Source organism: Bicyclus anynana, chromosome 8 (genome assembly GCF_947172395.1).
Source record: "Bicyclus anynana chromosome 8, ilBicAnyn1.1, whole genome shotgun sequence".
NCBI lineage: Eukaryota > Metazoa > Arthropoda > Insecta > Lepidoptera > Nymphalidae > Bicyclus > Bicyclus anynana.
In genome coordinates, this window is record NC_069090.1 from 3,475,830 (window position 1) to 3,496,354 (window position 20,525).

The window sequence follows — 20,525 nt, forward strand, 5'->3', positions numbered from 1 at the left end:
AGAACTACTAAAAGGTATCCATGTCTAGTTTGGAACCAGGTCAAACGATATCGTGCAAAAAAAAAAATATAATGCCATTATCTTCCATTGGCTTCTATTTAAAAAGAAAATATAACTAAATTAACAGAACAGTAGATACTAAAAACATAATAATATAGTAAATAATTAAATATACATATACTCGTAATATACTTTTACATTTCTACTGCTAAATACAAACATCACCGCCATGTAAACCACATTTAATGATGGTTCAACCTTATGAAATATTCACTAATCAATAATTACGACAGAAACGATAAAATTAAGTAAGCTTTATTATCTGTTTGACCTGCTATAGAGAAATAAGTACCTACTTAAATATTTTTATAGGAAATCCCGGAGACAAGTTGTAAGGGAAAGTTTACTCAACATGAAAAGCTTTTTCATGTTAAAATCTCACTTAATTAGCTTTATTAACGTAAACGAACAAGTAGGGCACTGTAGAGATGTCTGTTAATTATTCGTGCTCTATAATGGTAGGTAGTTATTAGGTATATTGTGGTCTGAAGCATTTTATAAGCTTACACCAACCTCTTAGAAATTAGTTTTGCCCTCATTATATGTACCTACTGTTTGGTCAATTGCCTCGGTGTTCCAGTGATTATCCTGTGTGGTTTCGATTTACTAGATCCTGGGTTCAAATCCTGGCTCGAGCTGTGAAATATTGAGCTTTCTTCCAAGAACTTTTCAGTAAAATTTCTCAGCGCGGAGTGGGAAAGTTGGTTATGTTGCACCCTGTGCCTCGGAGAGCACGTAATCGGTTCCTGTCATTATTATTAACATCTGATTGTGACTAGAGACAAATCTGCTAAATGATGAATGGACCCAGCGAAGGCGGCCACCCAAATAATTGCCAAGTGTTTCCGCTAAACAACAAGGAGAAACAACTCTGCCAACAACGCTCGACTAAGAAGAATCTACTTTAAAGGGCTATAAATTAATTAATAATTAATTTTTTTTTTCAGTCTCCAATATGTCTGACACTCCAACGATGACGCTAAGCAGCGACTCCGACTCCACAAGCTGTACTCGTAGCAACAGCGAGTCGATCGAAAACAACTCCCTCAACAGTTTGATAGAAGGCCAGGAGAGTTTCGCCGGCGACTGTAGCAACGACTGTGGCAACCAATGCTCCATGTCCTGTGCAGATGATCCCAGCCAGCTGAAAAGGCGAAGATGTATATGCTTTAGTAAGTAAACACATTCGAGACTAACTCCTATATTAACAGACGTTACTTAAGTCTGATAGAAGGCCAGGAGAGTTTCGCCGGCGACTGCGGAAATGACTGTGGCAACCAATGCTCTTTGTCCTCTGCTGATGATCCCAGCCAACTGAAACGGTGAAGATTATTCTTCAGTAAGTAAACACATTCGAGACTGACGCCCGTATTAACAGACGTTACTCAACTGAAGTTGAGTTCCTCACCTTATAAATAAACATCACCTCAGGTTACTTGAAGTTCAAGTTCGATATTGAGGAACGTCCATTAATACAGACCTAATAACCTAAGCTCTTTGAACTATGTGCCCTTCCACTTCTTCTTCTATTGCCACTCCATCTTCGCGACTTGCTGAGCTATATCATTGATTTTGGTTCTTTTGCGGATCTCCTAAAGTAGTAGTAGTATTTCAAAGAGCCGATGGACGTTGGGGTCCCAAGATGCTGGAATGGCGACCCTGCACCGGGAAGCGCAGTGTAAGTCGACTTCGCACTAAGTGGACTGAGGACATTAAGCGGGTTGCAAGGAGCCGCTGGATGCTGGCATCTGGAGACGGTTTTGTTTAGAAGTCCAAGCATGAGGCCTACGTCCAGCAGTGGACGGCCATCGGCTGTTAATGATGATGATGATTTTGCAGTGTTTGCAGTGTCTAATAACCTACTTCAGAATTGTTTAATGCCAACGTAAAAGGATTGCCGATATATAATATTGTGCACTATAAGAGTTATCTTAATCTCCAGACTTCTGCTTTGAAAGGATAAATGCGGCTGGAAGTGAATAGGCAAGTTCAATCACTACCCATAAATATCATACTAACCGCGGGCGTCTAAACTTACGTAATAGAAATAATTACAATACAAATTAAAATCTTCGTGACAGCATGAGGTACCCTATAATACCAGCTGACAATGACTGACCTAGCTTCGATCGCGCGCTGTGCATACTAAAGCGCAGTCGATCTAATAATTCATGCAGAGAAACAAAACCGAACGCAATGACGATTAGCAGATTACTATATCACTATGCCTACTGGTAGTTGCTAGAATGTACGCAGTACGACCATTAGATTTCTTAAATGATTGACTCAGTATAGATGTTGTGATTTTTGAGATTTATTTCATTAATGGAAGCACTATCTAGGTTCCTGTTTAGGTTCTGTTTGGTTAGTGTAACTCCAAACTTACCTTTTCCATTTTCGTGCACTGACGATTTTAATAATCTTAGGAACTCCCATGGGCGTAGCCAGGATTCTATCTAGAAGGGGCTAGCTATACTTAAATTGAGTACTTTACATAACAAATTGATACTGCCCGACCGAAACTAGTTTCACGGCCGAAACCGACACCGAATTTCAGTTTCAGCCTCAGTTTCGTCCGAAACTGAAACATCTACATAAATAAGGTCTCTTTTTCGTATCGATGAAGCCCGATAGACCGACCGCTCATCTATGGGGGGGGGGGGGGGGCAGCAGCCCTGCCCATACCTCGCTACGCCCATGGGAACCCCTCGAACTCTTCTTTAATATATCGAATATATATGATGTAATCGCTAAATTACGCTCTTCTGGGCTAACAATGTTTACTGAAAATTTCTCAGAAAAAAGAATTCAGTATTTTTGGCTCGACCCAGCCCATACATTTTTCTAGTTTTCGAAGCGTTTGCGATCGTAGAAAGAGAATCGTCCTGCCACTTGGCTAAAGGAGCAGGACCTCCAGTGGCGGGCACTTCACAGATGCATACCCTGAGGTTTCATTAACAACCTGTATTGGAAGAGGATCTTTCCATTTTGTACAATTTGTATGTAGGTAGGTATATAGTTCAAAACCTACCCAAGTCAAAACCTTGTGCAGGCCACCTCGTGGTCTAAAGCCTCATAGATTAATCCTTAGACCAGCCAAGCAGTGAGTCAGTTAGGAATAAATAAAAACCTACCTACCTAATAAATATTTTCCTCAACGTCATAGGTAACAGAGCAATCATCTACTTCCCTATCGACGCCATAAACATTCAACAGCTGTTTTAGCGGTATTTTGTTTGGTGCGACTAATTTATTGGCTTAGCGGATTACGTGGCTCTTAATATGCGGATCGTGAATGTCTATATCGTGAGCTGCATTTGAACATTTTAAAGATAACAAAACTAAAAAAATAAATTTGAAGGGTTATTTGGAAAAACGGCCACTGTCAGTTCTGGTAAAATTTCTAGAAGCAAAAAACCATGTTGACCTTGGTTGTTTATCCAATATCAAAGAAAGTTTAACGACTAATACCGCTTGACTAAGGCGCTTTTACGAAAAAGTGTGATTTACGTTTGATAGGCAACATTACAATGAAACCTTAGTCAAAAAAAATTCATTTCGATTTTTTTGGACAATGGTTGTTCTTCCAAATGACCCTTCATAATTTTTTTTTAAAGATTGTTATGATAACTTCCTTTTGTTGTTATTGAAGCCACTTGCTGGTTTTGAGCTGAAACGCATTTTTTAAAAAAGCATTTTTGATATTTTCAACACCTTCTTCATGAATGAATGAATGGTGGAAACCATATGAAAATCCGTTCATAATTCGTTCGATCGAGAATAAAATAATTTTCAAAATTGTTAGATCCAGAAATTACCTTAAAAAACTTGTCAAGGTAGGTATTTGAGAGTTTTTAACATTTTATCTCAAACGGTGAAGGAAAAACATCGTGAGGAAACCTTTTGAGAATTCTTAATTCTCTACTTGTGTGAAGTCTGCCAATTCGCACTTGGCCAGCGTGGTAGACTAAAGAAGCGTAGAAGGTCTAAGGTCCCTTCTCATTCTGAGAGGAGACTAGTGCTCAGTGTTCAACAGTTAGCCGAATATGGGTTGTTAATGATGAATGATGATAGCACAATAGCTACAATGCTGAGCTGGAACCATTTCCAAGGTGTTTTGATGCTTAATACTTCTTGCTTGCCCAAGTGGTCAAGGTATGCGGCACTACAATAGTGTTAAGGTATTATATGTGGTATAATTGCAAAATAAATGTTTTTTCTTTCTTTACAACGGGTATGTACCAGTATGTACCTTATATGTACCCACGTATCTACTAGTTTTATGCAGCACTAACCGTGTGTGCTAATCTGTGGACACGCGGTCTTCACACAGAATAATAAATGGTGGCTATCAATTATAGCGAGGAAAATGTCCATTAGACTTAATTTCGCAATGGACATGCTATGTACATAATTAAATTCGGCAATGTACTGATGGGAATATGAAATGACTATGTAATCCTAGAATAGGTACCTCCTAGATAATCAAAGACAAATTACCAATTCTTTTTTCTGATTGAGTGTTCAAGTGTTGTCTGTTTTTTAGTGAAGTAGTAACTTTAAATGGGAGGATTAGCCGCTAACGTAACGTATGTTACGAGGCGCCAGAATTAGGTGACATGCAGATCGCGGCGACGGCGAATGGGAAGCGACCTGAGTTTCTGAGAAAATTCAGATACATGGTCATATTTGAGAAGGTTAAAAAATATAAAAACAGAATTGCAAGATTTTGCAGTCGCTCAAGTTTATTAAGATAGATCCTCAGACAAATTTGGAACGAATGTTGTTCTGATACATTTTTTACTTTTGAAAGCGTTTTTTTTAAACAAAAATAGGTATTTGCCACATATTTTAAACGAGCTGACGCCGCGTGGTTTCACCCGCGTGGTTCCCGTTCCCGGAATACGGGAATAATATATAGCCTATAGCCTTCCTCGATATATGGGCTATCTAACACTGAAAGAATTTTTCAAATCGGACCAGTAAATCCTGAGATTAGCGCGTTCAATCAAACAAACAAACAAACTCTTCAGCTTTATAATATTAGTATAGATATGACCAATACTCCTGTTCCAATCCAACTAGTTGGAAAAGACTGTGTTCGGAGTTACAATAATAGATCAACGGGAACCGAACCACGACCAGTCGGTGATTACGACTTCTTTACCTCGGGTCTATTAAGGCCTAGGTAACCGAGGCCCTGAACTGCGCCTATCTACAGCATCCGCTTCCAAACAAATAGTAAACACACGTATTATCTATGACCGGATGAGTTATATCATAACCTAGCAGTCACTCGTCACGCCACCTCGCCCTTGACCTGCTGCCGAGGTTGCATGACATTCGCTCAGGGTCTGAATCGACATAATCTTTATACAGGTAGAAATTAATTACTCTAAAATTACGACCGACGACATTGTTTCAAACAGATTTCGATCTGTAGAAATGTATGAGCGACTAACGCCCCGTGGAAATAGTTCACGCTTTCTGGCTGTTACATTTTATACCAGTTCTCAGACCAATTATTGAAGGACCAGTATCGCACCCAAATTCAAGAACAAAATTGTTTGTTTGAGCTTAGCGTATCGTTATCAACCCATAATCCACTGACTGTTGAGCTCGAGTCTCCTCTCAGAATGAGAGGGGTTAGTCCACAACGCTGGCCCAATGCGGATTGGCAGACTTCACACACTCAAAGAATTAAGAAAATTTTCTGATATGCATGTTTACTCACGATGTTTTCCTCCACCGTTTGAGGCACGTGATATTTAATTTCTTAAAATGCACACATCTGAAAAGTTGGAGGTGCATGACCGGATTCGAACCCACATCCTCCGAAATCGGAGGCAGAGGTCATATTCAACTGGGCTATAACGACTTAGCGTATATCTTATATTAAACTATAAAAGTTTTTGCCCGTTTTTTACGCCATTCAACTACACAAAGTGGTATTTTACGGAGCTCTTTAACCGATGAACATGATTACAACCAATGATAATGTTATACTATAGATCGGTTGCGTCTCTACAAAATCACCGCAAAAAGCGATCCGAAGTAGTTTAAGTGTATATTCAGAATATATTCAATCCAAACGAACAAACAATCTTTAAGTACTCATTTCATTTTAAACTTTAACGCTAGTTAACGCCGTGAATATAACTTGAAATGCGAAATATATTTCAGACTTTCATAACCAAACCTTCAAAATTCTTAGGACACATTGTGTTTTGTATTTAATTGATCGTCTTTTTAAAAATATGCCACTTTTAATTATTATTATATGTTAAATTAATTATTAGTGAAGCTGTGTCATACATATTATATAATGCGCTACATAATGGTAGGTAAGTAATTTAGTTTCTCATAGTGAATATTTTTTTAGAGCGAAATCTAAATATATGTATGCCTTTTCTTTCTCAATAAAAAAAAATTAACAAGTAAAAAAAAATACCTAAAAGCGAAAGTCACTCACTACGAAATCTTAAAAACCGCTAGGAGTTGAAAGATGAAATTTGACAGGGAGGTAGTTTACATTGAGTAAACGTCCACTGAGAACGGATTTCGCGTCAAGGACGGATGAAGGAGGTCTACAGGCGGACGAAGTCGCGGATGACCGCTAGTATTAGACAGAAATATAGATGCTACACTAAAAAGCGGAAAATATAACATATTAATTAGGTCTGATCGTTTTCCATTTTGTTGCCCCACGGAACCCTAAAAGAGGAGGGTGTCCTTTGAGTAAAGATTGCATAACAATATTCCTGTACAAACAAAATCTATTTTTATTATGTTTTGTTTATGCTTTGTATACAAAGCATAAACAAAACATAATAAAAATAGATTTTATTATGTTAAAAAACCATTAATTTATTATGAAAAAAATCGTGACTTATAAGTTACGATTTTTTTTATACTTCGGCAAATCAAATCAAATCAAATCAAAAATCATTTATTTCAAGTAGGCTCAGTTTACAAGCACTTTTGACACGTCAGTCGACTATTTGTAAAGATTCTACCACCGGTTCGGAAAGCAGGTTCTGCTGAGAAGATACTGGCAAGAAACTCAACAGTTGCTCTTTTGAAAAAGTCATACAGTATTATAATTTACAATTAATAACAATTACTGTTTACATTTCTTATAGTTTTACTTTCTGTGTGAAGGTGGAAGCTGATCCAACGGCCTCCAAGCATCTTTATCATTAAGTTTTTGAATGTCATCTCAAGAATAGAACAGTGTGCTACGCAAAAAATAACGCATGAATATTTCAAGATTTCAATTTGAATAAATTTTTTATACAAATTAAGTGTGGTTTTGTATTACATATTATTAATTTGCATGCTAGAGACTCGCTTCCACTGCAGTGAGAGAGATAATGGAACTATAAATATATCTTTCATCAACTATATAGGCTCTAAGTAGTTTTAGTGAGTGTCAAACGCGATGGTCCTTTGACTCTTTGTAACCAGCCCTGTGAATTGTTTAAATGTCGTAATTTTTCTGAAGACCTCACCGGCGCAGTTGGTGGTGATTTGCCTGAACAGATAGGCCGTGGGTTCGATTACCCCGGATCAGTTTAGGATTTTAGTTTTTCTTTTTTGACTCAGATCTAATCTGGTGGTAAGCTTCGGCCGTGACTAGTTACCACACAAAGCAGCCTTTTAATAAAGCCGGGCATACACGAATAGCTTGAAGCAGTTGCAATTGATTCCAGCAAATACCAATGGTAGTTTCAAGCGGTTGTCAACCTCTAACAATATCATAGCGTGTGTGTGGGCTCTCGTATAGTATCGCCCATCTGCACTAGCTTAACCAGTGGAAGGGCAGCCTAAGGTCTATGACACAGTGTCCTAGATATTATACGAGTGACGTAACCTTCATTCATGGCAGCTGCAAAATACGGATCCATAGATGGAGGTCGAGCAGTTCTTTGTGTAGCCGTCATATTGCTTTGACGATCCGATGTTTATTTATTTGTTGAGGTCCCGTAAATCATTATGAGACATCACTTGAGATTTTGCCATACCTACTATTGAATACCGTAGCGACTTCAGATCAAGAGGTTCTGGGTTCTGGTCCTATATCGACTGGGTTAGCAGGAAAACTGAGATTTAGACGTCAAGAATTGCTAACTATAGGTTTCGTAAGAAGGCCTAGAGTCACTCGATTGATTGAACAAGCTATGCTCAGAGTATCTTTTACGCCTGATGGAAAGCAACCATGCAGCCTTTAACGAAACACACTTGCCTAAAAGATGCCTATTGCCTATTCACTCTTGACTAAAAGCTACCCATGATGTAGGTAGGGAAAACGGAAGGTGGGAAGGCATTCCATTTTTGACAGCCTCCGTGGCGCAGTGGTATGCGCGGTGGATTTATAAGACATAGGTCCTGGGTTCGATCCCCCGCTGGGCTGATTGAGGTTTTCTTAATTGGTCCAGGCCGGCAAAGGCGTACCGCCAAGCGATTTAGTGCTCCGTTACGGTGTCATATAGAAACCGAAAGGGTGGTGGATTTTCATCCTCCTTCTAACAAGTTAGCCTGCTTACTTCTTAGATTGCATCATCACTTACCATCAGGTGAGATTGTAGTCAAGAGCTAACTTGTAAAGAATAAAAAAAATTAGATATACTACCTTTTTAATTCTAAATAACGTGAGATGGTGATAAAAAAATAACCAAATGTACACGTAAGTACTGACGATTCAAAATGAACTTTCCTGAGCTTAAGAGCGCGCAGCGCGTCGGTACGATATGGATAAAATTCGAAGCGCAAACGAGACGCCGAATTATGACTTTAACGTGAGTGAAAAGCACGGAGCGATTGACGCGCGACGCAAATTTTATGACGTGAGCGCCAAAACCATTTTTACCAAATTGCAACTAAATTAAACAACATAACGAAAAACAAAATGGCCATGTTCATATACCAAATTTTCTATACAAAACAAAAATTTAAGAAAATAAGTTTGCTTTTCCTGAGATTGAAAGCAAAATGTGAGCAAAACATATATTTTTCAAAACAATAAACTATCGAGAAAAGTTTTACAAATTGTGTATTTTGTATAGTCATAACGAAGCTAACACTTTGAAATATCATTTACCCAAATATCAGGCTCCTAACTTTTCCAGAATCTGAGATCCAGAAACATTTGTAACCACCAAATTACATATTGCACACTCTTAATGAGAAAAATGTTACTTTGATTATGTTTACAAGAAATGCTCGTTTATAGGTATTAGTCATACATAAAGGCATTTTAACAAACATTAACAAAACTTAAGGCTATACGCGCCGCTTAGTGCAGGTTATTGCGAAATGGCGGTCATTCAACCTTCCAGAAAATAATTAGTCCAAGGGAATCTAGATTTAAGCAAAGTTTTACTGGTCTCAATTTATGAGGGTAACGGTTATTTAATTACTAGTAGACGCCCATGACTTTGGCCTTAAAATAATTACATTTTCCTTATTTTTTAACAGTACAGAAAGTTGTTAAGTCGGAAACAAATAAACTCACTTTCGCTTTTTGATTTTCTATTTTCTAAGTGACAAGGTTTTCTATATTTTCTATACATAATACGGAGATAACATAGCTCACACAATAACAAATAACATGGCTTTCTAAAGGTAGATTTTCAAAATCGGTTCAGTAGATTCAGAGATTACCCCTTACAACACCGCAAACTTTACCTCTTTATGATATTAGTATACGAGTAGATAAAAATATAATTAAATAGATATTACATAATCTATCTTCTTTACGTCATACAATAAATATGTAGAGAGGTCAATTCTGTACATGAAATATATTTCCAAAATAACTATTAGGGGGTGATTAGTGATCGATACTGATGATGATTTTGTCTGTCTGTCTGTCTTTCTGTCTGTCTGTATGTTCGTTCTAGAAACAAAAACTACTTGTGAAAATGTTGGGAAAACGGGATCTCCATTTTTACAGCGATACTACTGTAAGGGCTGGATTAAAGAGGTCTAAGGGCAGACGAAGTCGCTGGCGTCCGCTGGTATATAATATAAATTAATAAATAATAGAATAAATACATAAATATTTTCAAGAAATATATGCTGTCCTACTGCTCTCCTCTAGACGGAAATAGCTTTTTCGAAAATTCTTTGGAAGAAAGCTAAGTAATAAAAGCTCGATATTTAAGAGTCCAACCGAGGCATCGAATCCAGGATCTCGAGATCCATAGCCGCAGCCAGTTACCCTACGAGGAGGTTGTAAGTTTGTAGGCAAATGTACATAGCCATAAAAAGTGAATAATCATGGGTTTTGTTTCAGATTCAATCGGCCAGTCTGTATGGGGGGTGATTCTGATTATTGCTTCCATCAGCGGCTTCATATTCCCCCCGCTCGACGTTATGCTGTGGGAGAAACTTAACATGAGGCCAGGTACTCTATTTTGTATTTGCATCATCTTTAGCCTGACAGGCATCACTGACATAAGGCTCCCTTTTGTATCATATACCGTCCTCTCGGCAGAGGCCAATGGATCAGCTTTCACAAGGGAGTAAAAGTGTAATGATATTAACAATTTGTTATTAATTTGCTTATCTGCTGTGGTTAATTAACAGTGCAGGTTGACGATCTAGTTTCAATGTTATTGATATTTTTAAAATTAAATCTTATAGTTTACTGTTTGTTAACCCAAATAAATAAAAAAAACAATATAAAATTTAAATTATAATAATGATATTTTAAAAGAGCAACTGTTGAGTTTATTGCTTGGTCTTTTCAGCAGAACCTGCCTATCGATCCTATATATAGAGTCTTTACAAGGTTCACATCAAGTCAAACTTGATGTGAACCTTGAACCTCCTTAAAATATATTAAATTATTTTAGTTTTTTTTTTAAATTTAACAAAATGAGATCATTTATTATTTGAAGTAAATTATTCTTTTATTGACATTGGGCAGGTTTTCCGCCCTATGATTGGTGGGCGGACCCCCCGGACGAGGTGAAGATGCGCGCCTACGTGTTCAACGTGACCAACCACGAGCGGTTCCTGCTGGGGCTCGACGATAAGATGCATGTTGAAGAGATCGGCCCCATAGTTTATCTGTGAGTGGTTTGTGTTCATATTTAATCGGCCCCCGCCCTACAAGTGGTGAGTGGACCCCCCGGACGAGGATGTGTGCATACGTATCCAAGAAGTTCCCGTTGGAGCTCGAAGACAAGATGCATGTTGAAGAGATCGGCACCATAGTTTATCTGTGAGTGGTTTGTGTTCTTATTTAATCGGCCCCCCACCCTACGAGTGCTGGGCAGACCCCTCAGATGAGGTGAAGATACGCGCGACGTATTCAACGTGACCAACCACGAGCGGTTCCTGCTGGGGCTCGACGACAAGATGCATGTTGAAGAGATCGGCCCCATAGTTTATCTGTGAGTGGTTTGTGTTCATATTTAATCGGCCCCCCGACCTACAAGTGGTGAGCGGACCACCCGGACGAGGTAAAGATGCGTGCATACTTATTCAATGTGACCAACCATGAGCGGTTCCTGTTGGGGCTTCAAGATGTATGTTGAAGAGAGCTCCCCCAGATTTTTAGGGTCCGATCTCTTCAACATGCATTCGGCCTCAAAAGGAAAAATCAGAACCCTTATTAGATCATTTTCTTGTCCGTCTAAATGTCTTTTAGGACCCGTTATTTTGGAATGATATTATGATGTTTAAATATCAATTATCAAGTTCAAAAAACCGTATACTTATCAGATCTACGGTCCCATGAACTTGTGAAAAGTCAAACTTATTAACGTTTACTTAAAAAAAATAGGAACTTTTTATTGTTTTTTAATTATTTTTTCATAAACTTAGAAGTTTGATTTTTATTATAAAATTTCAAAACCTTACATTTGTAATTATCTTAAAAAACATCAGGGTGTCTGAAATACGGGAAAAGCTCAACAAAACCTGCACAATTCGATTCCTGAACTATTTATAATGATCCTACGTACGGAACCCTCGGTGGGCGAGTCCGACTCGCACTTGTCCGGTTTTTTAAGTAGAAACTTCTTAGTTACGAATACCTCGTATCCTCCAGAGAGAGGAGCCTCATGTTTTCCTTACTTCGTAGAGGGAAATCGGAACATGTAGCACTACGTCGAAAAAATTTGCCCTCAATGCGTAGACTTTGGGATTTCCAAAGAACGCACCACTGTCTCGCATCTGTCTGTCTTGCACTACGTCTCTTGGGTAAGAAAGATTAATGTGGTAGCAGAAGGGTGGTTCATACCATAATACCTAAAATAATGCCTACTACATAAGATTAAGGTTTTATTGGATAAACCGTGAAAAGATGTCAGCATTTTTCCTAAAAAAATAGACTGTCAACCAACCTTACCTTAGAAATTAAAAATGATTTCTTCAAAATATCTTATTTTCAAAATATTTAACTCTAACATGTTTTGAACTTTTAGCTTTTCATTCTTTTTAATATACCTACCTACCCCATATAAAAATTAATACTACATATAGGACTAGGTATAACAATAACCCTCCTCCTCACGCAGTGGGGTAAAAACACCTGAACAGTGCAGCTATTCTCAAGTAAATCAGCATAATCTTCGTATTAGGATGGCTATAATTAACATTATCTTAATAACTCTGCTCATACCAACCGTTAGTATAAAACAAAGAACGACTTTGAGACATACAGGTTTTGTTCGCACAGCGTATCCCCTTCACTAAAAGTAACTCAGGGCCGAAAATGTAAAGCTTTGAAACCCATAAATTTGAATTCACATTTTAATCCACACTAATGCAAACGTGTATAATAAATTTGTATGTGTTTTTGTTATAATTTCACGGCTTTAGATGAAATTAAAAAATAAATGTAGACGGTACCTAAAGCCCCAATAGAACGAATACGAAAGCCTGCCTATCGCCCATCAAGATTACCTACGGCTTAGAATTAAAATGAAGGGAAAGCAATGGTGAATATTTTAAATTAAAAATTATTTTTAAAATATAATGACAGTCATACTGGGGGAAGTCCAGCTGTCTCTTCTCCGCCGTATTTGTTTTGTGACTTTTTTTGTTAAATTTTTTAGTGCTTGTCTTCGCTTCGACTTGCGATGAGTGATATAATCATAAGATGAAAGGACTCTATAATATAAGTATCTATTCCAACAATCTCTACTGAATTCCAGATTCCTTCATCTAGGATTTGTTTGAGGCGAATTCTTTTAATACAAAACTTGCAACGATGTTCTAATCGTCACTTTAAAAATTAAAATTATGATAACCATTGAAAAGATTGCAAGCCAGTAAAATTACACAATCCGCGAACGGAACGAAGACACCGGTCTTCCAAAAAAAAAAAAATCAACGTACATTTTACTAGTACATCAAAACTACATTGATATAAAGATAAATGCCCACCCGCCCATACAAGGTCGGTCCAAGGAACTCTGGTATACCCTGTTATACCCCCCATAAAAGTATATGGAGATGACAATATGATGTATAAATAAGGATTTGGTTAAATATATTTTTTTAATAAAAGTTTGCTTGTTGAAGAAAAAAATATTTTATTTTATCACTTTCAGTGCTCAAAAAGTTCGCCGGAGATGAAGTATGTTACTTCATCTCCTCTCCATAAAGCTTTAGAGGAAAAGAATTATTGTTTTATGTAATAAACAAGCTTAACGAATAAATCAACCAACCAACCAACAAAATTAATTAATTCCTAAATGTCAAATTAAACTGATGGCTTTCATTATCAAAAGAAACCGAATTAGCTAATAACCCACTACCAAGTTGAAAAGAGAAGCCTGTTAGAAAAGAGTCATACCACGGTTGGCAACAAGACATCTACCATTAATCCCGAGAGGAAATTATTCCGATCATGCATTGCTGGTTCATCCTTAGCTATTCCTAATTGGATGCGGAGGTCAGGCCATTCGTTTAGAAATTGGTAGCTGTCAAATGTGGAGCGGAATAATAAGCAGGCAAAACTGAATACGCAGTTCATGTGGATACAGTTAATTTACAACACTGCAAATTATTTGGAAATTAATCTGTTATTACCACAGAACAGACATCGCTAAAAGCTAACGCTTATATCTGTGGTTATTACAGAACGAGAGCAAAACCCAGACATGCCTAATTTTTACTTTAATACTTATTTTTGACAGTCAAGGGTCTAAACCCTTGAAACATGCTTTTTTCTAAAGCCACGACAGTCCAAACTAGATAATTAGTTACCGTACCGTATGGTATGCTAGGCTGACTTTATAAACTATGGTATGTCTGTCCAATAAAGTTCATTCATAAAACTGTTTAAACGTAGTTTACCTGCACGCGGTAAGAACATACGTGCGCTGAATGAAAAACGTGCCTGACGCTCGCTCCTTTCTCGCTACCCCCTTGTTGCCTTACCCCGCACCCCTGTCCCACGCGAGCGAAGACCCAGATACGTGGTTTGCCAATAGTGAGTATAATGCTTGAGAAACTTAAACCGTGACTTTTCATTCCAGAGAGAAACTGAAGCACAGCAACATGCGGTTCAACGAGAACAGCACGCTTACGTATACGGCGGAGCGGTTCCTCATCTACCTGCCCGACCACAACACCATTGACTTGAACCAGACGCTCGTCGTGCCCAATCTAGCCATACTGGTGAGTGCTGACACTGTTGCGTGACGATTAGAGCACGCTCACGTACACGGCGGAGCGGTTCCTAATCTACCTGCCTGACCACAACAGCATTGACTTGAACCAGACGCTGGTCGTGCCCAACCTGGCCATACAGGTGAGTGCTGACACTGTCGAGAGCGTAGAAGAGCACGTTCACGTACACGGTGGAGCGGTTCCTCATCTACCTGCCCGACCACAACACCATTGACTTGAACCAGACGCTCGTCGTGCCCAATCTAGCCATACTGGTGAGTGCTGACACTGTTGCGTGACGATTAGAGCACGCTCACGTACACGGCGGAGCGGTTCCTAATCTACCTGCCTGACCACAACAGCATTGACTTGAACCAGACGCTGGTCGTGCCCAACCTGGCCATACAGGTGAGTGCTGACACTGTCGAGAGCGTAGAAGAGCACGTTCACGTACACGGTGGAGCGGTTCCTCATCTACCTGCCCGACCACAACACCATTGACTTGAACCAGACGCTCGTCGTGCCCAATCTAGCCATACTGGTGAGTGCTGACACTGTTGCGTGACGATTAGAGCACGCTCACGTACACGGCGGAGCGGTTCCTAATCTACCTGCCTGACCACAACAGCATTGACTTGAACCAGACGCTGGTCGTGCCCAACCTGGCCATACAGGTGAGTGCTGACACTGTCGAGAGCGTAGAAGAGCACGTTCACGTACACGGTGGAGCGGTTCCTCATCTACCTGCCCGACCACAACACCATTGACTTGAACCAGACGCTCGTCGTGCCCAATCTAGCCATACTGGTGAGTGCTGACACTGTTGCGTGACGATTAGAGCACGCTCACGTACACGGCGGAGCGGTTCCTAATCTACCTGCCTGACCACAACAGCATTGACTTGAACCAGACGCTGGTCGTGCCCAACCTGGCCATACAGGTGAGTGCTGACACTGTCGAGAGCGTAGAAGAGCACGTTCACGTACACGGTGGAGCGGTTCCTCATCTACCTGCCCGACCACAACACCATTGACTTGAACCAGACGCTCATCGTGCCCAACGTGGCCATACTGGTGAGTGCTGACAGTGACACTGTCGCGAGCGGAGAAGAGCACGTTCACGTACACGGTGGAGCGGTTCCTCATCTACCTGCCCGACCACAACACCATTGACTTGAACCAGACGCTCATCGTGCCCAACGTGGCCATACTGGTGAGTGCTGACAGTGACACTGTCGCGAGCGGAGAAGAGCACGTTCACGTACACGGCGGAGCAGTTCCTCATCTACCTGCCCAACCACAACACCATTGATTTGAACCAGACGTTCGTCGTGCCCAACCTGGCCATACTGGTGAGTGCTGACACTGACACTGTCGCGAAACAAGAAGACGCTTTATTTCGAGCAGTGTTGTATCTTCAATTTTGGGCGTTGGAAACAGACCTTCATTTAACTTCATACTATATTTGAACCCTTTTTTAACGTCCGGTAAAAAAGCTCTCGTGCGAATGAGGGCTAACTCAATTTAGAAGGTAATTGATACAGCTATACCTATCCAAAGCCAAGGGATGTCGCAAACTTTAAGATCTAAATCTGACGAGTATGTGTAAGAATTAGTGCCTACCTATCCTAAGATTTCACAACTTACTAATTTTGAAAGGTTTTATCGCGTGGATTTCGTATTTGCTCAATTTAAAATCGATTTCGCGATTACAAAGGAATAATTCACCATTAGAGCGCCTTAGAATTAGAAGGCAATCATACATAATCATCAATTTAAAACATTAAGTACCACTGTACGGAGGTTCTGTGCATAATAATAAAAGTAAAGGGTCAGAATAAAGTACACAAGGTGTTCATTATCAAAATATCGTGCCAAGGCTGTACAATTACATTTAAGAGTGCACAGATTACTCTTCGTGATGATTGTGATGTGAACGCTGAATTTGACCCGTCATTGTCGCATTGGTATATTGTTATGTCGCCTACACACGTAACCAACGGAACCAACATCCGATTATAACGTTTGATCGCGTTGGCTCTTTTATTTTAGTCCTAATCCAGCCGTCCACCGAAGTCCAGGCTACATTGACGAAATAAAACTTTCTAACCTGTGGTCTGTGGTCCTTCAAAGTGCTTTTAAAACAATAAATTGAACTATTAGCTAACTTGATCGCTTTTGTAAAAGGAATCGTTTAATATATTAATGATGTTCCATTGAAAACAGTCCAGAAAATATTTTGATTCCATTAACGAACTTAAAATGTAAAACGTACCTATACATTTTAAACAGGCTTGGTTGACTTAATCCTGCAAATAAACGGCGGAGTGGTTTCTCATCTACCTGATTTTCATACAATTTTCGCCTTCGAATCTCTTTCAATCTCAATGAAACAAAGTTTGAATATATGAAGCTCCAGGCTTACCTTAAGCTAGCTGTGAAAACCACGTGAAAACGTATACTAATATTAAAAAGAGGTAAAGTTTGTGGTTTTGGAGGGGGTTATCTCTGGATCTAATGAATTTGAAAATTCTTTTACCACTAGAAAGCTTCATTATTTGTGAGTGTCGTAGGCTGTATTTTATCCTAACTACGCGAGCAAAACCGCGGTGCGTCGGCTAATTTCACTATAAAAACACGATTTGTTTGTCAAACACTAGGATACATTTTTACTTTGCGTTGGTCTGTCGTGTAAAGGACAATTAATAACAACAATAATTAAATAATTATTTAATTAGAAGTTCTGTGTCCAATTTAAGATATTAAAAAAATTAAAATATAATTTCTTGAATGTTTATGGATGACCCCTTTGTAATTAATGAGGTTTAAGGATGCTCATTCAATATTAATCCGTTATAGCCCAGTGGATATGACCACTGCTTCCGGTTCCGGAGGGCGTAGGTTCGAATCCGGTCCGGGGCATGCATCGCATTACTTTTCAGTTATGTGCATTTTAAGAAATTAAATATCACGTGTTTCAAAATGGTGAAGGAAAAACATCGTGAGGAAACCTGCATACCTGAGATTTTTTTTAATTCTCTACGTATGTGAAGTCGGCCAATCTGCATTGGGCCAGCGTGGTGGACTATTGGCATAACCCCTCTCATTCTGAGAGGAGATTTTTGCTCAGCAGTGAGCCGAATATTGTTTAAAGAAAAAATCTAGGATTATCCTAAAACTTCACACCAATTGTACTCATTTGAAAATAATTGTATCAGGGCTTGTCTTCGTATCTGCACAAAGCGAACTACTTCGTTCGCTCCGGTCTCAAGTTCCTGGTGAAAACACACGGCAGCAAATTTTTCGTGAAGAAAACAATATATGAATACTTGTGGGACAATAAGGACACCCTGCTCGACACCTCGCAGCACTTGGCGCCTGGACTCGTGCCCAGTACGAACATGGGCATGCTCAGTCGAGTAAGTAGCCTTTAAGTGAGTAAATATCAACTTATTATCCATATACATTATAAATGCCAGCCTGTCTTACCTACGAATATTTGAACCAAACCGACCAAAACAACCAAATCGGTTCACGGTTTGAAGATGAGGTCTAAAGATATGGCCAACTTAGGCTATCTTTCATCCCGAAAACATCCATCGTTTTGGCGGAATTAGTAAAACGGAATTTTACGTGAAAATTCGCGGGCGTCCGCTAGTTTTCCATAAGTAACGTTTATAGTTCATCATTCATCAACAGATTGTACAAGGTAAAGAAGAAGAATTTTAATATTTAACGAATGAGACGGTTCGTATTGCAAGCAGTGGGAGGTTTAATTGCAGGCTGGCAATTTAAGTGGGCTGAAGTCTAGGGCGGCAAATTTGGTCCAAAAGTTTTCATCTTACAGAAATAGAAAAAACATGATATGCATATAGCAAGTATTGGTTTTTGTGATACTCTGCATTGTTAGCACCTGTAAGTATATGAAAAATACTAAACCCTCTGTAAATATACCTTACATGGAAGTACTTCGAACATCAAACGGGTTGCAAGGAGCCGCTGCATGCTGGCGGCTCGATACCGCTGTGTTTGGAAGTACATGCAAGAGGCCTATGTCCAGCCGTGGACGTCCATCCACTGTTTATGATGATGAAAGAGGCCTGGTAATTAACACGGATTAATATAAAGCAATGAACTTACTCTTACACATATTTCTTACAGGTGTATGCAGACTTCGTAGATGAGATAACCGTGAAAATTGGTCCGCAGTGGGGCCATCACGACTTCTTCAAAACAGATAAAGTGCGCGGTTTATCGCAGTTTGCTGGATATGACAAGGACGTAAGTACTACGAGCATCTATCATCATCATCAGCATTAACAACCCATATACGGCACGTGAAAGCCCAGCCTCTGCCTTCGATTCAGAGGGCATAGGTTCGAATCCGGTCCGGGGCAAGCACCTCCAACTTTTCAGTTATGGCATTCTATGAAATTAAATATTACTTGTCTCAAACGGTGAAGGAAAAACGTCGTGAGAAAATATGCTTACCCGAAAATTTTCTTAATTATCCACTAGTGTGAAGTCTGCCAATCCCCACTGGGCCAGCGTGGTGGAGTATTAAGCCTCTCATTCTGAGATGAGACTCGTGCTCAACAGTCAGCTCAATATGGGTCTATTTTCAGTGTCCAGAGCGTATAACGGGGGCTACCGAAGGTGTGATGTACCACCAGCATCTGTCGAAGAGCGATGTCTTGTACTACCTGAGGAAGACCGTCTGCAAGCTTGTGACTTTATACTTCGATGGTGAGATATCTAGTCATTAACGGCACCAACATAGGAAAAGTTTTATTATTTTACATTAATCTACTTACCTATATTTTTTATTCGCGCCATTAATAGCACCAAAATACTAGGGAGACATTTTACGAGTGAGACGACGAATGGACGAAGTTAGGATTCTATCTGGGGGGAGGGGGTACAATGTCGTGTAGAAACCAAAAGGGGTGGGGATTTTCATCCTTCTCCTAACAAGTTAGCCCGCTTCCATCTTAGATTGCATCATCACTTACCATCAGGTGAGATTAATAGTCAAAGGCTAAATTGTAAAGAAAAAAAAAATCCACCCAACCCTCCCTTGGCGGACTGACAAAATTGAATTATTTAGCAACCACTAATCAAATGATAATGAATGAACTTTAATTATGAGACGAATATCTTAGCATTCCATGGATTCACCGTGCAGGTGCCGGGTCCATCGCGTGGTAGAGAGAAAAACTCCGAGCAGAGTCCTGAACTTGTGACTACAGGATGTAGGGTTAAGGAATTCCTTGACGATCGATCAACACTCCCCGTTCTCTCTCAGCCAAATTTGGTATGATCCTATTAGAGCAGTTTTAGTTATAGAACTCGTTCTAATATAGAACTAGCTGCACTTCTAGAGAGGCCAATGTCTTTAAGCATGAGAGAGATTTTGCTAGTAATCCTCTCGCACCTACTTCTACAGCGTACAGACTAACTATTTATTTATTTATTTATTTATTCGGAAACCAACGTTGTATACAAAAAACTTATGACTAATTAAACATAACATGCATAAAAAAGTAATATGCTACATTGTACACCCTACTTACAGGCTAACTCAACATGCGTTTATTTTAATACAATTCTTAATTTACCATTAAAAAAAAGAAACAAAAACTAAATCTACCTACCACTAAAAAAAAAAGAAACTAAAAGAAAGAAAAAAAAAAATGTAATTACAACAATAATAATGGGAATTAACAATAAGAAATTACATTTAAAACAAAAACAGAATGCATTTAAAGTACATTATTCATCGACATATGTTTTTTAACTTTACTTTTAACTACATAGGCATTGTTAGTTAGTTAA

The 20,525-nt window shown here is 39.1% G+C and overlaps 1 protein-coding gene across 1 annotated transcript in view; it reads left to right on the plus strand.

Moving 5' to 3' along the window:
• LOC112052027 (lysosome membrane protein 2) overlaps window positions 1–20,525 on the plus strand; it is a 33,904-nt gene that overhangs the window by 10,288 nt on the left and 3,091 nt on the right. Inside the window, exons 2-8 of the mRNA XM_024090913.2 lie at window positions 1,008–1,232; window positions 10,358–10,468; window positions 10,994–11,138; window positions 14,559–14,700; window positions 17,909–18,109; window positions 18,852–18,971; window positions 19,316–19,436. Coding sequence (XP_023946681.2) covers window positions 1,016–1,232; window positions 10,358–10,468; window positions 10,994–11,138; window positions 14,559–14,700; window positions 17,909–18,109; window positions 18,852–18,971; window positions 19,316–19,436 — 1,057 coding nt within the window. The 5' untranslated portion in view covers window positions 1,008–1,015. The remainder of the gene's footprint in view (window positions 1–1,007; window positions 1,233–10,357; window positions 10,469–10,993; window positions 11,139–14,558; window positions 14,701–17,908; window positions 18,110–18,851; window positions 18,972–19,315; window positions 19,437–20,525) is intronic.